General features: G+C 36.8%; 1 protein-coding gene across 1 annotated transcript in view; it reads right to left on the bottom strand.

Moving 5' to 3' along the window:
- MALRD1 (MAM and LDL receptor class A domain containing 1) overlaps window positions 1–17,847 on the bottom strand; it is a 1,363,654-nt gene that overhangs the window by 535,786 nt on the left and 810,021 nt on the right. Inside the window, exon 29 of the mRNA XM_007936352.1 lies at window positions 17,314–17,497. Within this exon, the coding sequence (XP_007934543.1) occupies window positions 17,314–17,497 (184 nt within the window). The remainder of the gene's footprint in view (window positions 1–17,313; window positions 17,498–17,847) is intronic.

The following is a 17,847-nucleotide window of genomic DNA, read 5'->3' as shown; positions in this document are numbered from 1 at the left end:
TGGAATGGGCATTAATATGAATCTCTTCCAATTGTTGGTCAGGTACCTGTCTTCTAAATTTCTTGGCACAGATAAGTGAGGGCTTCCAGCATTGCTTCCATTTGTTGAAACATCTCAATTGGTATTCTGTCAATTCCTAGAGCCTTTTTTTTTTTTTTTTTTTCACCAGTTCCTTCAGTACAGCTTGGACTTCTTCCTTCAATACCATTGGTTCTTGACCATATGCTACCTCCTGATACAGCTGAGTGTCAACCAATTCTTTTGATACAGTGACCTTGTGTGCTCCTTACATCTTTTTTTTTTTTTTTGATACTTTCTACATTGTTCAGTATTTTGCCCATTGAATCCTTCAGTATTGCAACTCAAGGCTTTAATTTTTTCTTCAGTTCTTACAGCTTAAGAAATGCCAAGAGTGCTCTTCCTTTTTGTTTTTCTAACTCCAGGTCTTTTCATATCTCATTATAATATGTACATATGTGTGTTCATATATATAAATATAGAGGAAGATAAAGAGGGAAATGTACTTTACTGGCAAATAAGAAAGGCACTTGAATGTCATGTTTATATTTCACTTTCCATTTAAAAACTTATAATTCATTTTACTAGCTCATATGTAGTAAATGGCAAACATAAATCAAGATTTTTTTTTTCACATTGCAAATACATTATAGTGTTATCTTTAAATTATTATCAAATACATTATATTTTTCTAAAAAGAGAAATAAAGCAAAATAATAGCATAGTCTTCGATCTATCAGAGAAGCATTTCTTACTTTTGGATAGTAACGATGTAAACCAACATAACCATAGAAAAATAAGTGACAGATTATTAATTTGATAGTTTTCTTTTTTATTCAAATATTCATTCAATTATGGTTTGTAAGAAAATCTTATAAACTGGAAAAATCATTCCACAGAACAGGGAAATAAGAATAATAACTTTATTTCATGTTTAAGAAGAGAATGCATATAAATACAAAGGGAATGTTTCATCATTATAATTATAAAAGTGCCAGTACTAAATTTGAATAGTTACTCTATTTCCAATAAAAGTATTATTTATTAAAGTACATCATTCAGCTGATAATTATTGAGTTTACTATTAATACTAAGAGGTATATGTGTCAGTGGTTAAAAGCCTAGCTCTGAAGCTAGGCACTTAGTTTAAATACTAATTTATTCACTTGCTATCTGCTCTGTGGTTTTAGGCAACTTACTTAAACTTTTCCCTCATTTTTCTCTTCTATGAAGTAATAATAATACTTCCTTTTCATAGGGTTTTTATGAGGATTAAAATCTTTAATTTTTTTAAATTTTATGAAACTTACTTTATACAAGGTGCTTTGAACAATGTATTGCACAAAGTAAGGACTGACTATTAACTACTGGTTAAAAAATATAGATGAACAACAGCAAAAGGCTTGTCATTATTTTAGGCACAATACTTCTTAAATCAACATTTCTGATCTGATTCATTTCTAGTCCTTAGTTTTCACATATTCAGCAAACATTTATCAATTATCTGGACTATGGAAGTTTCTATGCAATGTACTGTACACACCACCTCGAGCAGGGCTGCAATGTGTGCATTAGGCAATGTCTTCTTTGATACTTTGAGACTAAAATAAGAGAGTTGTGAGACTTATTCAATTTGTATGCTGAGTAAATAATCTGAGAAGTTGAACTACATGAAGAAAAATGCAGCATCTGCATTGGAGGAAGATACATTAACAACCTGAGATATGCAGCTAATACAAATTTGCTTGCTTGCTGAAAGTGAAGAGGACTTGTAGCACTTACTAATGAAGATCAAAGACTACAGCCTTCAGTATACATTATAACTTAACACAAAGAAAATAAAAATCTTCACAACTGGACCAATAAGCGACATCATGATAAACAGAGAAAATATGGAAGGTGTTAAAGATTTCATTTGGATTTAAAATCAACACCCATGGAAGCAGCAGTCAAGAAATCAATGTATTGGATTGGCAGACAGGCTGAAAAAAAAAATCACTTTAAAGTTAAAAAGCAAAGATATCACTTTGATGACTAAAGTGAGCCTGACTCAAGCCATGACATTTTCAGTTGCCTCATATGCATGTGATAGCTGGACAATGAATAATGAAGACCAAAGAATAATTGATGCTTTTGAATTAATGGTGTTGACAAAGAGTGGTAAATACTGAATATACCATTGATGGCAAGAAGAATGAACAAATGTGTCCTGGAAGAAGTATATCCCAAATGCCCCTTAGAAAGGGGAGGATGGTGACATTTTGCCTTACTTTGGACATTCTATCAGGAGAGACCAGTCCTTGAAGAAGGACATCGTAGTTGGCAATGAAAAAGAGGAAGACCCTCAACAAGACGGATTGACACAGTGGCTGCAACAATGGCCTCAGGCATAGTTAGCATCAAACCTTGAAGAGAATATATGTATATCTTGAAAGAAATAGAATGGCCTCTTTTTTTGAGTTCTGTGGTTCTATTCCCTTTCAACATTTTTATCTGGAACTTCTCTTTCCTATAAATGTCCCTATCCTATTCAATTTTGATTCCATTCTCAGCAGCATTTTGTTTGCTTGTTTCTTTTTGATTTGTTTGCTTCCTTTTTAAATGTGATATCCTGTCATGGAAGGGAAATTTGGGGGTAAATTATGAGAGTCCTAGTCTACTCTACATCTTACCACAAACCTCTTGGATTCATGCAATGTTAACATAAGTAAAATCTCTCCCAGTTTTAGTTGCCATTTTAAAACAATCTAACTGCACTTTCCATTAAATATCATGCTTTATGACTAAATTGAGCTTTACACAGCAAATGCCAATTTAATATTTAAAAATTAATCTATGGAATTAATTACTTTAACAAGGTTAAAAACACAAATACTGTCATGAAGTCAGTTCTGATTCATCACGACCCCCATTGGATTTCCAAGGCTGTAAGATTGTCTCATATTCCTCACATAGAGAAGATGGTGGGTTTGAATCAGTGACCTTCTAGTTAGCAGCCAAATGTCTTACCCACCACACCACCAGAGCTCCTTAACAAGATGAAGAGGCATAACAAAGTGATCATCCATTTACGATTTTTTTAAAAAAATCAGAAATCTAGGAATAAAAGGCAACTTTATGAATAGGTATTTTTAAAACCTTAAAAAATCACATTTAATTATAAGTAGTTGCAACTTTATTCTGTAAGAGTGGTAATGAATGAAGAATGACTGTCATCACTTTTAATCAATATATCCTTGGCATTTCTAGCCAATGTACTACATCAAGAAAAAAAAAAATTAAAGGTATAAGAATTAGAAAGATTTTTATTATTCACAGACTAATTATTTGTGATTGAAAAAATATCCAAAGAATGTACTAAATAACTAATAGCATTATTAAGTGAATTTAACAAGGCCACTGGATATAAGTTTAATATATAGAAATGAATTGCATTTTTATAAAAGCCATACACAATTAGGAAAAAAAAAGATTGAAGTTACTATTTTTAAGTTTTATTTTAAAATGTGAATTACTTTTCAACAGAGATTTACAAAAGATTATTCAATCAATATTACATACTTAGCTAAAAGGAAGGAAATACTATTTCCACAGATTGAAAGACTCAATATGGTTGAGATGTCACTTCTCCAAAAATTATCCTTCTGATTTAACAGAATCCTAATCAGTACCCTAAGGATCTCTGGTGGCTTAGAGGATAAGGTATTTGGCTGCTAATCAGAAGGTCAGCAGTTCAAACCTGCTAGCTGCTCCGCAGAAGGAAGACGGCAATTTACTTCCATAAATATTTACAGCCTTAGAAACCCAACGGGAGTTGCTATGAGTTGGAATTGACTTGATGTCAGTGAGCTTGATTTTTTGGTTTTGGTAATCAATACTTTAAGGAACTCTGGTGGCATAGTAGATAAGGCATTTGGCTGCTAACCAGAAGGTCAGTGGTTCAACCCACCAGTTGCTCTGTGGAAGGAAGATGGGGTAATCTACTTCTGTGAAGATCTACAGCCTTGGAAATCCAATGAGGGTTGCTAAGAATCAAAATCAACTAGATGGCAGTGAGGTTTTCTTTTTTTTTTTTTTGTAATCAATACCCTGGAAGTTTATTATTTTATGAAAATTGGCCAGTAGTTTCCACAATCAACATAATGAAAAAAGTAAAATATAACTAAGAAAATATTGAAGATGAACAAAAGGGTGGGATTACTTATTTTATTAAACATCAAAATGTATTATAAAACTATGTTGTTGTTGTGTGCCAATCAGTCAATTCCTACTCATAGTGACCCTATATGATCAAGTAGAATTGCCCCATAGGGTTTCATACTCTGTAATATTTATAGGAGCAAATTGGCAGTTCTTTTCTCTTGCAGCCTGGTTGCTGGGTTCAAACCATCAAACTTTCTTTTAATAATCCAGTACTTAACCATTGCATTACCAGCCATTACAAAATAAAGCATTTGTGCAACTATAGACAAAGAGGCTAATAAAACAGTGTCCAGATACAATCTACATATGGAAAATTACTTTATGATAAGAAGATCTGACACTACAGATTACAGTATAAAGATAGCGTTTTCAATAAGTGGTTCAGTTTAATATTCATATAAAAGTTTAAAATGCTCTATATTTTATTATACATGAAAAAGCAATTCCCAGGTCATCTTAGATTAATTGTGAAAGTAAACAGGAGAACATCTTTATTATATTGTGACAAATATATATATATATATATATTTTTTTTTAAGAAAAAAAAGAGACACTAAAACTAAAGGTGAAGATTTAAGAATATCTAGGCATTTGACTGCTAACCAGAAGGTTGGTGGTTCAAACCCACCAGAGGCTTCGTGGAAGGAAGATGGGGCAATCTACCTCCATAAAGATTTACTGCCTCAGAAACACAGTGCGGGTAGGTATTAGTTGGAATTGACTCGATGGCAATGAGTTTTTTTTTTGTTTTTTTTAAATTCATTTGAAGACACCATTATTCAAATGAAAAAGCAAGCCACCACAGAGTGTAAAAGATATTTAAATAAATATAACTTGCAAAAGGCAGGTTCCACAACATATGAATTATTCTTACAAATGTAAATAAGAAAAAGAAACAACCATGGAAAAAATGAACACCTGAGCAGGAACTGAATAATTACATTAGTTAGCAAATGCCATTTGGAATCACAGCGAGATACTATTCACACTAACTTAAAGGCCTAAAATTAAATATAATCTTAACACCAAAAATTGGTAAGAGAGTAGAACAGCTGAAATGCTCATAACCTGCTTTTGGGAGGTAAAATGATTCAGTCACTTTGAAAAACTGGCAATGTGTCCTGAATGTGAACATATGCACACCTAATGAGCCAGGATTTATTAAGATATATAAACAACAAAGCTCATACATGTGCAAGAAAAGTTATGCAGAAGAGTATTTATAGTAATGTTATCATATCTAGATTTTTCTGAAAAACTAGAAACTACCCAGAAATCAATATAATAGGAAACAATGGTATTTTCATTCAGTAAAATAATATACTGCAATGTAAATAAATGAATAAACTGTTCAATAGGAAGGTTGGGCAATCTACTTCCATAGCAATACCACCTCGGAAACCCAAGGAAAGGTTGCTATCAGTCAGATCCAACTTGATGGCAATGAGTTTGGTTTAGTATATGAAACAATAAAAATAAGTCTTGCAAATACAAAGTTTAAACGTAATCAAAATTAGACTGTAATCTTATAAGTCAAGGTAGTGGCTCCTTTTAAGAAGCAACGAGTTAGCTATTACTGGGAAAGATTAGGAGAGGTATTTCATGACTCTGGCTATTTTCACAACAGTAAAGAATCAAAATAAAAATTTTAATAAAAGAGTTTCTCTTCTTTTTCCCCAGCATCAATATCACAGCCATCATGACATTTATAAACATGTATAATTAATACTTTAATCATCTATATCTTTGTTCAGTACTTCATTTCTTTAAATCATATTCTATGTTATCTATTAGTTGCATAATGTTAATTCAGTAAGAAAATATTCACTGAGAATCTGAATAGAAGCAAATCTTAGAAAATCAAAAGAAACATTTTGATAGAATTCTGGTATAAAATGAACATTGGAAAATACAGTCTTACAATGAGTAATACTAAAAAGGGGTCATCTTAAGTCTGTGTTTTATATATAACTGTCTTGAAATGGCATTATATTGAAGTTTTAAATTAGTGAAAGAGTCTTAGTTTATACCAATTTGTTTTTCATTCAACAGAAATACAAATATTTTCATGTGTAAGTTACTATATGAGAGATTTCATGACATGAACATTAATCATGGATAAACAATCCTGATTTAAGGGAAGAAATATATATTCATATATTATGTCTTTCATAAAAAATAGTATTTGATTATGCAAAAATATTTAGTAGTTGATTTTTTTTAATAAAAAATAGAATTCAGAAACCATCTAACATTTGCTGAACTGTAGACATCACTCTGTGTAAAGCAGCTTTGAAGAGATCATCTTTGTAAAGAGAAACTAGGTATTTTCTGAAAACTACAAGCTTTCTCTATGTCTTACATCCCACATTCATGTATGTGCTATGTCATTCTCAAGAGATTTGAGAGAAAGTGGAAAACTTTTGGAAAGTTTGACAATTGGAAATTGAGGCAGGACGTAACAGAGAAATACTAACACAAATTTTAAGTCTTCATCTCAAATGAGGAGTGGCATCAATTCCATTAGAAATTTTATGATGATCTTTTTGCATAGGATTTAAACTTGGTTTCTCAACTCAGGGTAATGAAGCAGCATTTAAAAATATGAAATGGTTAATAATAACAATGGAAGTATGAAAAACAAAATAAATACTTGTGGTAGTTATGTTTGTGTGTCAACTTGGCTAGGCCCAATGGAGTGGCTGGGCAGCTGGTGGTAGTTATTCCCTATGATGAGACTGACAATCAACTTAATGTTGGGATCTACCACAAGCATCTGAGTAGCTGCCTTTGGGATGTGGTCTGCTTCCGGTATATAAGGAGAAGCCTTGGGAATGGTCTCTAGCTTATGGCATGCTTGGACCCTGCATGTAGCCGTGTCTTTGTTGAGCAGCCTGCCATGCTCTGCCAACCTTGGGACTTACAATGGACTTGAATTAATGGCCTGCTGTGTGGTTTGGTAACATCAGGACTGTGCACTTTTACTTGTCAACCTTGGGTTTTTCAGCCTCAGCAGCCAGCAGCTGAGTGAAAAAAAGCCTCTAGCTCTAGTGGACCAGGAGCAGGAGGCAGAGCTGGACCCCAAGGATGAGGGGCTTTCACCCAGCCCCTAGGGCCTGGCACTTTGAACTTGGACTTAAAGCTTCCACATAGTAAGAATAAATTCCTGTTGGTTAAGGCCATCCCACTTGTGGTATATATTCTTGTCAGAGTGGCACTAGGTAACCAGAACAATACTTAAACGCATTTACATACATCTAAACATCTACATACTTAACACATACTAAAATTTTTAATATTCACAGAAACCTATGATGCAAGTATCATTATTATCATCCCCTTATTATAGATGAGGAAATTGAGGCACAGGGAAATGAAGCATAGCTATTGGCAAAGCCAGATTCCAAATCCAGTTAGTTTGGCTCAAAACTCTATTCTTGACTACTATGCTATAGTGACTGATTTTTAGGTATTTTGTTTAATTCCATTCTCTTCTTCAAAATTGTCAATAGGAGAAAACAAACCAGAGCTCGACTGTTAAAATCTAGTGGCTACTTTTTTCTAAAACATATTTTATATACAGTTGAGTATATTCACCTAGGAGTTTTGGTGGCATAGTGCCTAAGGCATTTGACTGCTAACCAGAAGTCTGGAAGTTCAAACCAACCAGCCACTCCTCAGAAGGAAGGTTGGGCAATCTACTTCCATAGAGATGTTGTTGTTGTTGTTGTTATTTGCCAATGAGTCGGACCCGACTCATAGCGACCCCTCCTTGGGTTTCCGAGGCAATGTCACTACGGAAGTAGATTGCCCCATCTTCCTTCTGAGGAGTGGCTGGTGGGTTTGAACCACCAGCCTTCTGATTAACAGTCAAGTGCTTTAGGCACTACGCTACCAGAGCTCCATAGAGATAGTGCCTCAGAAGTCCAAGGAGGAGTCATTATGAGTTGGATCTGATTGGATGGCAGTGAGTTTGGTTTTGGTATATTCACCTACAATTGATCACATAATACCTCTATATTTGATGACACAGAATTACAAAAGTGAAAAGAGCTTGTCAGTAAATATATTAAAATATTAATAAGTTGAGTGTCAGATAGAGTTGAATAAAATTAATTATGATCATGTTAATTCTCACAGAAGTTTAAGAACAAAAGGAGAAGCAGCAGTGTAAGTTCAACATTAAACCTGGCAAAGGTGGAATAAATAACTCTCACTTCCTGTCTGTCCTGAATCAACCCATCCAGAAATCACCCAGCTTCACTAGAGAAGAAAATAATCCCTCTCATTTTTTTTTTTTCATTTAATAAAAGCTTCTTTGTTTCTAAGACCTCAGAGAAATTCAAGATTTTTTTCTTTTAAAATTACCAGAATCATTTATAGATCAGGTTATTAACCATAAGAGAAATTCAACATATTCCTAGGAAAGTTACCAGAAAAAAGTTTAACAAGCACTTCCTCACTCTAAGATTTTTTTCTCCTGACATTATGTTCAGAACTCTATTTTCTTTTTCAAAGTCACGTTCTCTCAAACACTCCAAGAACAAATCCTGTTTCCTACTTGCCATGGCTATGTGCTTTCTAGATCACCCAGGGCATGCAGTTTCTGACTTTATGTAACATATATAGTTTTAATTATCTAGTGCTGGTATAAAAGAAATACCACAAATGGATTGTTTTAACAAACAAATTTATTTTCTCACAGTTTGTTGTTGTTGTTGTTATGTGCCATTGAGTTGGACCCGACTCATAGTGACCCCTCACCTGAGGCAGTGTCCCTACGGAAGTAGATTGCCCCGTCTTCCTTCTGAGGCGTGACTAGTGGGTTTGAACTGCCACCCTTCTAGTTTGCAGTCAAGTGCTTTAGGCACTATGTTACCAGAGGTTAGGAGGCTGAAAGTCCAAACTCAGGGTGCTGGCTCCAGGGAAAGGCTTTTACTTTCACCTTTAGATAAAGGTCCTTGTCTCTTCTGAACTTCTCTTCCTGGAAAATCTTTGTATGGCTTGGCTCTCTTTCCCCATCTAGGCTGCCTCACTTGTTTCATCTTTTATATTTCAGAAGAGATTGAATTAAGACCCACCATATACTAATCCCATTCATTAACATGACAAAGACAACCCATTCCCAATGAAATGATAATCACAGGAGAGAGGGTAGGATTTATACCACATATTTGTGTGTGTGTGGAGGGGGAAGCACATACATTTCAATCTTAAACAGTAGTTGAGTATATATAAGGTAGCTGAGTAGCAGCCACCTTTTCTGGAAAAATAGGTAGGAAGTCAAACTCTAAAGAATTTACTTCTAAGCAGAATCTTTTGAAGCAGCACTACTTATAAAAAGAACAGATGCTGTAACATCTCCAAAACTAAAGTCACATTTTTAACTGCTTCAGTGAAATGATATTTTAATGTGACAGGAACAATAAAATTATATAGCATTCAGGTTTAGTTCTTCAGTCTCAGAACCTTGCTGCCAAGTGAATCAGTGTAGAAAACAATGGAGGGCATATATATCACTAGCAATTTTGAAAATCAAATGCAATAATTCCTCTGAAAGAAATGTGTAGCCTGAAAAATTATATATATGTATTTAAAAATATTTTTTTACATTGTTCTGGGTAGTTTTGCAAAAAAAATCTAAGTGCAGTTTAAAACCTTTTCATTTAGAAGCCTAAAAATGGTAACACATTTTTTCAAGTTATTGTTCACTTCCCAGGAGCCTTGTAGTGCAGCGGTTAAGCACTCCGCTGCTAACCAAAAGTTCAAGAGTTTCAACCACAATAGGAAGAGACACAAAACCCCAGTCCTTATCCCAATGCACCCATCAACATTGAATCCCTGCTGAGTTCGCAGAATCAAGAAAGTGAAGGTTAGGTTTGGGTAAACCACTGACTTATAGATAACAATAAAAAAAAAACCAACCTCATTGCCCATTGAGTCGTATCTGACTCCCAGTGACCCATCCTTGGGTTTCCGAGGCAGTATCACTACAGAAATAGATTGCCCAATCTTCCTTCCGAGTATTGGCTGGTGGGTTTGAACCACCAGCCTTCTGGTTAGCAGTCAAATGCCTTAGGCACTATGCCACTAGAGCTCCTGATAACAATAAGGAACCCTGGTAACACAGTGGTTAAAGTGATTGGCTGTAACTGAGAGGTTGGTGGTTCAAACCTACCAACCCTGCTGCAGGAGAAAGATGTAGCAGTCTGTTTCCATAAAGATTTACAGTCTTAGAAACCCTATCGGGCAGTTCTACTCTGTCCCATAGTGTTGCTATGAGTCAGAATAAACTTGTTGGCAGTTTGCCGAGTTCACTTGCTAGAGTAACATTTTAAATCTGGCATAGTACCTACGGCATTTGACTGCTAAACAGAAGACTGGAGGTTCAAACCCACCAGCCATTCCTCAGTAGGAAGACTGGGCAATCTGCTTCCATGGTGATACCGGCTCGGAAACCCAAGGAGGGGTAGCTATCAGTCGGATCTGATTCAATGGCAGTGAATTTTTGTTGTTAAGCATTATTTATCAGTAAGTCCTTCAAGTCTACTTCATTTTCAACGAACAAGGTTGTGTCATATGAATATTGCAGACTATTAACGAGCCTTGCTACAATCCTGATGCCATGTTCTTCTTCATATAGTCTAACTTCTTGAAGTACTTGCTCAACACACAAATTGAGTATGTATAGTGAAATGACACAACCCTGACCTACAGCTTTCTTGATTTTTAAACCATTCAATATCTTTCTTCTCTGTTCAAATGACTGCCTCTATGTACAGATCCCACATGAACACAATGAGTGAAAAATTCCCATTCTTCGCATTATTCATAATTTGTTATGATCCATACAGTTAAATGCCTTTGCATAGTCAATAAAACACAGGTAAACAACTTTCTAGTGTTCTTTGTTTTGGGCAAGATCCACTTTACATCAGCAATTTATGTCCATCATTCCATATCCTCTTCTGAATCTGGACTGAATTTCTGGCAGTTCCCTGTCAATGTATTGCTACACTGTTTTTTATTTATCTTCAGAAACATTTTACTTGGGTGTGTTATTAATGATATTATTTGATAATTTCCACATTCTGTTGGATCACCCTTGTTTGGAGTAGGCACAAATATGGCTCTCTTCCAGTCAGTTGGCAAGGTCTACCAGATTCCTTGGTATAAACAAGTAAGCACCTCTAGAGCTGCATTCATTTCTTGAAATATCTCAGTTGGTATTCTGTCAATTCCTGGAGCCTTATTTTTCACAAATGCCTTCAGTGCAGGTTGGATTTATTCTTTCAATATCATCAGTTCTTGATCATATGCTACCTCTTGAAATGGTTGAATGCCAACCAATTCTTTTTGGTGCAATGACTATTTATTCCTTCTGTTTTCTTTTGAGGGGCCAGGGGCTGGGGCCTGCTTTTCACTTGGGATAGCTCTTTATTAAGGCCAGGACCTGAGGTAGGCAGCCTGGGGCTTGACGGCTGCTTTTCACTTGGGGGTGGCTTTGTATTAAGGCCGGGGCCTGAGGTAGGTGGGGTGGGGGCTTGGAGGCTGCTTTTCACTTGGGTATAGAGCTCTATATTAGGGCTGGGGCCCGAGGTAGGTGGGCCTGGTCCTGGGTGCTGCTTTTTGCTTGGGGCCAGCTGTTTATTAAGGTTGGGACCTGAGATAGGCAGGCCTGGGGCTTGGGGGCTGCTTTTCACTTGGGGGGCAGCTATTTATTAAGGCTGGCACTCGAGGTAGGCAGGACCAGGGCTGGGGGCTGCTTTTTGCTTGGGTGTGGCTCTATATTAAGCCTGAGGCCTGAGGTAGGTGGGCCCGGGGGTCGGAGGCTGATTTTCGCTTCAGAGCGGCTCTTTACTAAAGGCCAGGATCTGAGGTAGGCAGGCCAGGGTTCTGGGGCTGCTTTTCACTAGTGGGCAGCTGTTTACTAAGGCTGGGACCTGAGGTAAGCAGGCCCAGAGCTTGGAGGGTACTTTTCACTTGGAGATGGTTCTATTTTAAGGCTGAGGCCCAAGGTAGGCAGGACCAGGGCTGGGGGCTACTTTTCTCTTGGAGGTGGCTCTATTTTAAGGGAAGGTTCTGGGAAGGTGGGCCCAGGGCTTGGAGGCTGCTTTTCACTTGGGTATGGCTCTGTATGAAGGCTAGGACCCAAGTAGGCAGGGCCAAGGCTGGGTGTTGCTTTTCTCTTGGGAGTGGCTCTTTCATGTGGATGGGGCCCAAAATAGGTAGGCCTGGGGCTTGTAGGCTACTTTTCGCTTGGGGGCACCTGTATTTTAAGGTCAGGGCCCTAGATAGATGGGTTAGGGCCTGGACTGCTTTTCGATTGGTGTTAGCTCTATTTTAAGGCTGATGCCTAATGTTGGCAGGTGCAGAGAGGTTAGAAACAACTGAGGGAGATGAACTTATCTATCAGTTTGTCATCCTGCAGTGGCTTACATGTTGCTGTAAGGCTGGAATCTATGACATTGCTGCTGCAAAATGCCAGCAGGGTTACTCATGGTAGACAGGTTTCAGTGGAGCTTCCAGCTAAGACAGACTCAGAAGAAGGAAGAGGCCTTCAACTTCTTAAAGAACTGGATATGAAAACCTTGAGAGTAGCAGTGAAACACCATCTGATAAATTACTGGAAAACTTTGAAAAGCCCTGAAACTTTGTCCAATATAGTGCTGGAAGATGAGCCCATCAGATCAGAAGGCATTCAAAATTTGACTGGGAAAGAGCTGACTCCTCAAAGTAGAGACAACCTTATCAATATGGACGGAGTAAAGTGTTCTGGATCTTCACTGGCTAATGTGACATGACTCAAAATGAGTCAAACATCCATTAATAATTGGAACATGGAATGTACAAAATATGAATTGAGGAAAAATGGAAGTCATCAAAAATGAAATAGAACACATAAAGATTGATATTCTAGGCATTGTTGTTGTTGTTATGTGCCCTCGAGTTGGCCCTGACTCATAGTGACCCCTCCTTGGGTTTCCAAGGCAGTATCACTACAGAAGTAGGATTGCCCAACCTTCCTTCCGAGGAGTGGCTGGTGGGTTTGAACTGCCAACCTTCTGGTTAGCAGTCAAGTACCTTAGACACTATGCTACCAGAGCTCCTATTCTAGGCATTAGTGAGCTGAAATGGACTGGTTTTGGCCACTGTGAATCAGATAACCATATGACCTACTATGCTGGGAATGACAAAATGAAGAAGAATCATGTGGGATTCGTCATCACAAAGAGTGTTTCGAGATTTGTCCTAAAGTACAACGCTGTCAGTGATAGGATGATATCCATTTGCCTTCAAGGAAGACCAGTTAATACTACTTTTATTCAAATTACACACCAACCACTGAAGCCAAATATGAAGAAATTGGAGATTTCTACCAAATTCTGCAGTCTGAAATTGACCGAACATGCAATCAGGATGTGTTGATTATCACCGGCGACTGGAATGCAAAACTTGGAAACAAAGAAGAGTTACCAGTAGTTGGGAAATCTGTCCTTGGTGACAGAAACAAAGCTGGAGATCTCATGATATAATTTTGCAAGACCAATGACTTATTCATTGCAAATACCTTTTCTCAACAACACAAATTGCAACTATAGACATGGACTTCACCAGATGGAGTACACAGGAATAAAATCGACTACATCTGTGGCAAGAAGCAATGGAGAAGTTCAATATCTTCGGCCAAAACAAGGCCAGGAGCTGATTGTGGAACAGACCATCAACTCATATGCACATTCAAGTAGAAGTTGAAGACAATTAAAACAAATCCAAGAGGCCCAAAATATGACCCTCCTGAATTGAGAGACCATTTAAACAATATATTTGATGCACAGAACACCAATGACTGAAAACCAGAGGAATTGTGGGATGACATCAAGAACATCATCCATGAAGAAATCAAGAGGTCATTCAAAAGATGAGAAAGGAAGAAAAGACCAAAATGGATGTCAGAAGAGACTCTGAAACTTGCCATTAAGTGGAGAGTAGCTAAAGCAAATCGAAGAAATAACAAGATAAAAGAGCTGAACAGAAGATTTCAAACAGCAGCTCGAGCAGACAAAACCAATTACTACAATGGAATGTGCAAGAACTTGAAGCTAGAAAACCAAAAAGGAAGAACATGTTCAGCATTTCTCAAGGTTAAAGAACTGAGGAAAAAAATTAAGCCTCAAGTTGCTATATTGAAGAATTCTATGGGCAAAATATTGAATAATTCATGAAACATCAAAAGAAGATGGAAGAAATACACAGAGTCACTGTACCAAAAAGAATTGGTCAATGTTCATCCATTTCAGGAGGTGGCATATGATCAAGGACCAATGGTACTGGTACTGAAGGAAGAAGTCAAAACTGCACTAAAGCAATTGACAAAGAATAAGGCTCCAGGAAATGAAGGAATACTCATTGAGATGTTTCAACAGACAAATGCCCTGCTGGAGGTACTTACTCGGTTGTGCCAAGAGATTTGGAAGACAGCGACCTGGTCAACTGGAAGAGATCCATATTTGTGCCCATTCCAAAGAAAGGTGATCCCACAGAATGTGGAACTAATCGAACACAATCATTAATATCACATGCAAGTAAAATCTTACTGAAGATAATTCAAAAATGGTTGCAGCAGTTTATTGACAGAGAGCTTCCAGAAACGCAAGCTGGATTCAGAAGAGGACAAGGAATGAGGGATGTCATGCTGATGTCAGATAGATCGTGGCTGAAAGCAAAGAATACAAGAAAGATGTTTGCTTGTGTTTTATTGACTATGCAAAGGAATTCAATTGTGTGAATCACATATTATGGATAACATTGAGAAGAATGGGAATTCCAGAACACTTGATTGTACTCATGAGGAACGTGTACATAGATCAGGGGGCTGTCATTCAAACAGAAGAAGGGGACACCGCATGGTTTAAAATAAAGACAGGAGTGCATCAGGGTTGTATCCTTTAACCATACTTATTCAATCTGTATGCTGAACAAATAATCAAAGAAGCTAGATTACATGAAGAAGAATGTGGCATCAGGACTGGAGGAAGACTCATTAACAACCTGTGATACACAGTTGACACAACTTTGCTTGCTGAAAGTGAGGATGATTTGAAGCACTTACTGACAGACATTAAAGACTACAGTCTGCAGTATGGATTATATCTTAATATAAAGAAAACAAAATTCCTCACAAATGGACCTATAAGCAGCATTGTGATAAATGGAGAATAGATTGAGGTTGTCAAAGATGTCACATTGCTTGGTTCTACAATTGATGCTAATGGAGGCAACAGTCAAGACATCAGACGACATATAGCACTGAGCATGTTGGCTGCAAAGGACCTCTTTAGAGTGCTGAAGAGCAAAGATGTCTCCTTGAGGACTAAGGTGTGCCTGATACAAGCCATGATATTTTCAATCACCACTTATGCATGTGAGAGCTGGAATGAATAAGGAATACTGAAGAAGAGTAGATGCTTTTGAGTTGTGGTGTTGGAGAAGAATGCTAAGAGCACCATGGTCTGCTAAAAGGACTAGTCTACAAATCTGTTCTGGAAGAAGTGCAACAAGAATGCTCTTTGGAAGCAAAAATGGCCACCCTTTGTCTCACCTACTTTGGTCATTTTGTCAGAGGGAACCATGTCCTGGAGAAGGATATCATGCTTGGTAAAATGGAGGGTTAATGAAGAAGGAGAATGCCCTCAAGGAGATATAGACACAGTGGCTACAATGATGAGCTCAGGTATAAGAGGAATCATGAGGCTTGCACAAGACCAGGCAGTGTTTTGTTCTGCTGTGCATCAGGTCATAATGAATTGTAGATGACTCGACAGCACCTAACAACAACATCTTCTTTTGATGCTTTCTGCATTGTTCAATATTTTGCCCATAAAATTCATCAATATTACAACCTAAGGCTTGGATGTTTTCTTCCACTTCCTTCACTTTGATGAAGATCAAGACTACATTCTTTAGTACGGATTATACCTCAACAAAAAGAAAATAAAAATCCCCAGAACTGGACCAATAAGCAACAGTATGATAAATGAAGGAAAGATTGATGTTCTAAAGGATTTCATCTTACTTGGATTCAACAGCCATGGAAGCAGCAGTGAAAAAAATCAAATAATGCAAATAATGTATTATATTGGACAAATCTGCTGCAAAGCACCTTTTTAAAGTGTTTAAGTGCAAAGATAACAGTTTGAAGACTTAGGTGTGCCTGACCCAAGCCTCAGTATTTCCAATAATCTCATATGGATAACAGCTGGACAATGAATAAGGAAGACTGCCGAAGAACTGGTGCATTTGAATTGTGGTATATGCAAATAATATCGAATGTATCATGGACTCCAAGGAGAATAACCAAATATGCCTTGGAGGAAGTACAGCTGTAATGTAACTTGGAAGCAAGAATGGCTGGACTTCATCTCTTGTACTTGCTTATGTTGTCAGAAGGGACCAGTTCCTGGCAAAGGATATCAGGTTAGGTAAAGTAGAGGGTCAGCAAAAAAAGGGAAGACCCTCAATGAGATGGAGTGATTGGCTGTGATGATGGGCTTAAGTATGATAACTGTGAGGATGGCGCAAGACCAGTCAATGTTTCATTCTATCATACACAGGGTCACTATGGGTCAAAACTGACTTGACAGCACCTAACAACATTACCTCTCAAATCAAGTGTTGCTTGAATTTAACCTGGCTGAATTTATTTCTAATATGTCCACTGTCAGCTTTCTATGTCCTTTTTACTGATTCATTTTAAATTAATTTCAATTAAATAAACATATGTAAATGTTAGACGTACACTTTAAGTTGTGTTATAAAATCAACCAAATGTACTTCTACCTGTTAGAAAGGAGAGGTTTTAGAAGGAATGAGGTGTTACTTGTGCTCTTATAGAATGGAGAATATATTACCTCTTAAAATAATATGTGATTGTAACTTTGACAATTGTGAAATTATCTCTGACTTTTTTTCTTGTACGTACAACAACAAACAAAACACACAGTGGTAAAAATATGCTATAAATGTATAACAAAGATACAATGTATAGATTATAAATGTGCTTCTGAATGCAAACGATTTTTAGAAACTTACCAGTCATGCAGTTTTTAAATTCAATATCATCAATTGCAGCTCCTCCTCCCAAATCCCTCGTTCTGATTCCTTGAAATATGATTTCAAACTTCCTTAACTTTCCTAGAAGTATTACAGCCTTCTGCCAATGATCTGTGGAGTTGTGCTCAATTTCTTGCCATACTTTTGATATTCCTTTCTCTGTCTGAAAATGAAAGTTTGCATTAGGGAAATAACCATGAAAAACAAAATCAAACAACAGCAACCAAAAAAAAAAAAAAAACACCAGAACATTTCGAACAGATGACTAGTGAAAACTAAAAAAGAAAACATTTACATCTGATAATATTCATGATCCAGTTTACCCTACCAAGACAAGGGTGTTTCCAAAAATCAGTAGTAGCAAACAAAAATAAACTTGGTCTTTTCAGGGACATCATTATTAGAAAGTGCCTTACTAAGTTAAATCCTGTCCTTCGATATATGCAAAATTCTTGATATTTGAGGGAATCTAAATAGTTACAGAAGCCCTGGGTTTATAGCTTTGGCTATTTT

The sequence above is a fragment of the Orycteropus afer genome, unplaced genomic scaffold (assembly GCF_000298275.1).
Source record: "Orycteropus afer afer isolate SDZICR_OR568_19922 unplaced genomic scaffold, OryAfe1.0 scaffold00035, whole genome shotgun sequence".
NCBI lineage: Eukaryota > Metazoa > Chordata > Mammalia > Tubulidentata > Orycteropodidae > Orycteropus > Orycteropus afer.
This window is presented reverse-complemented; position numbering and strand designations above follow the sequence as displayed.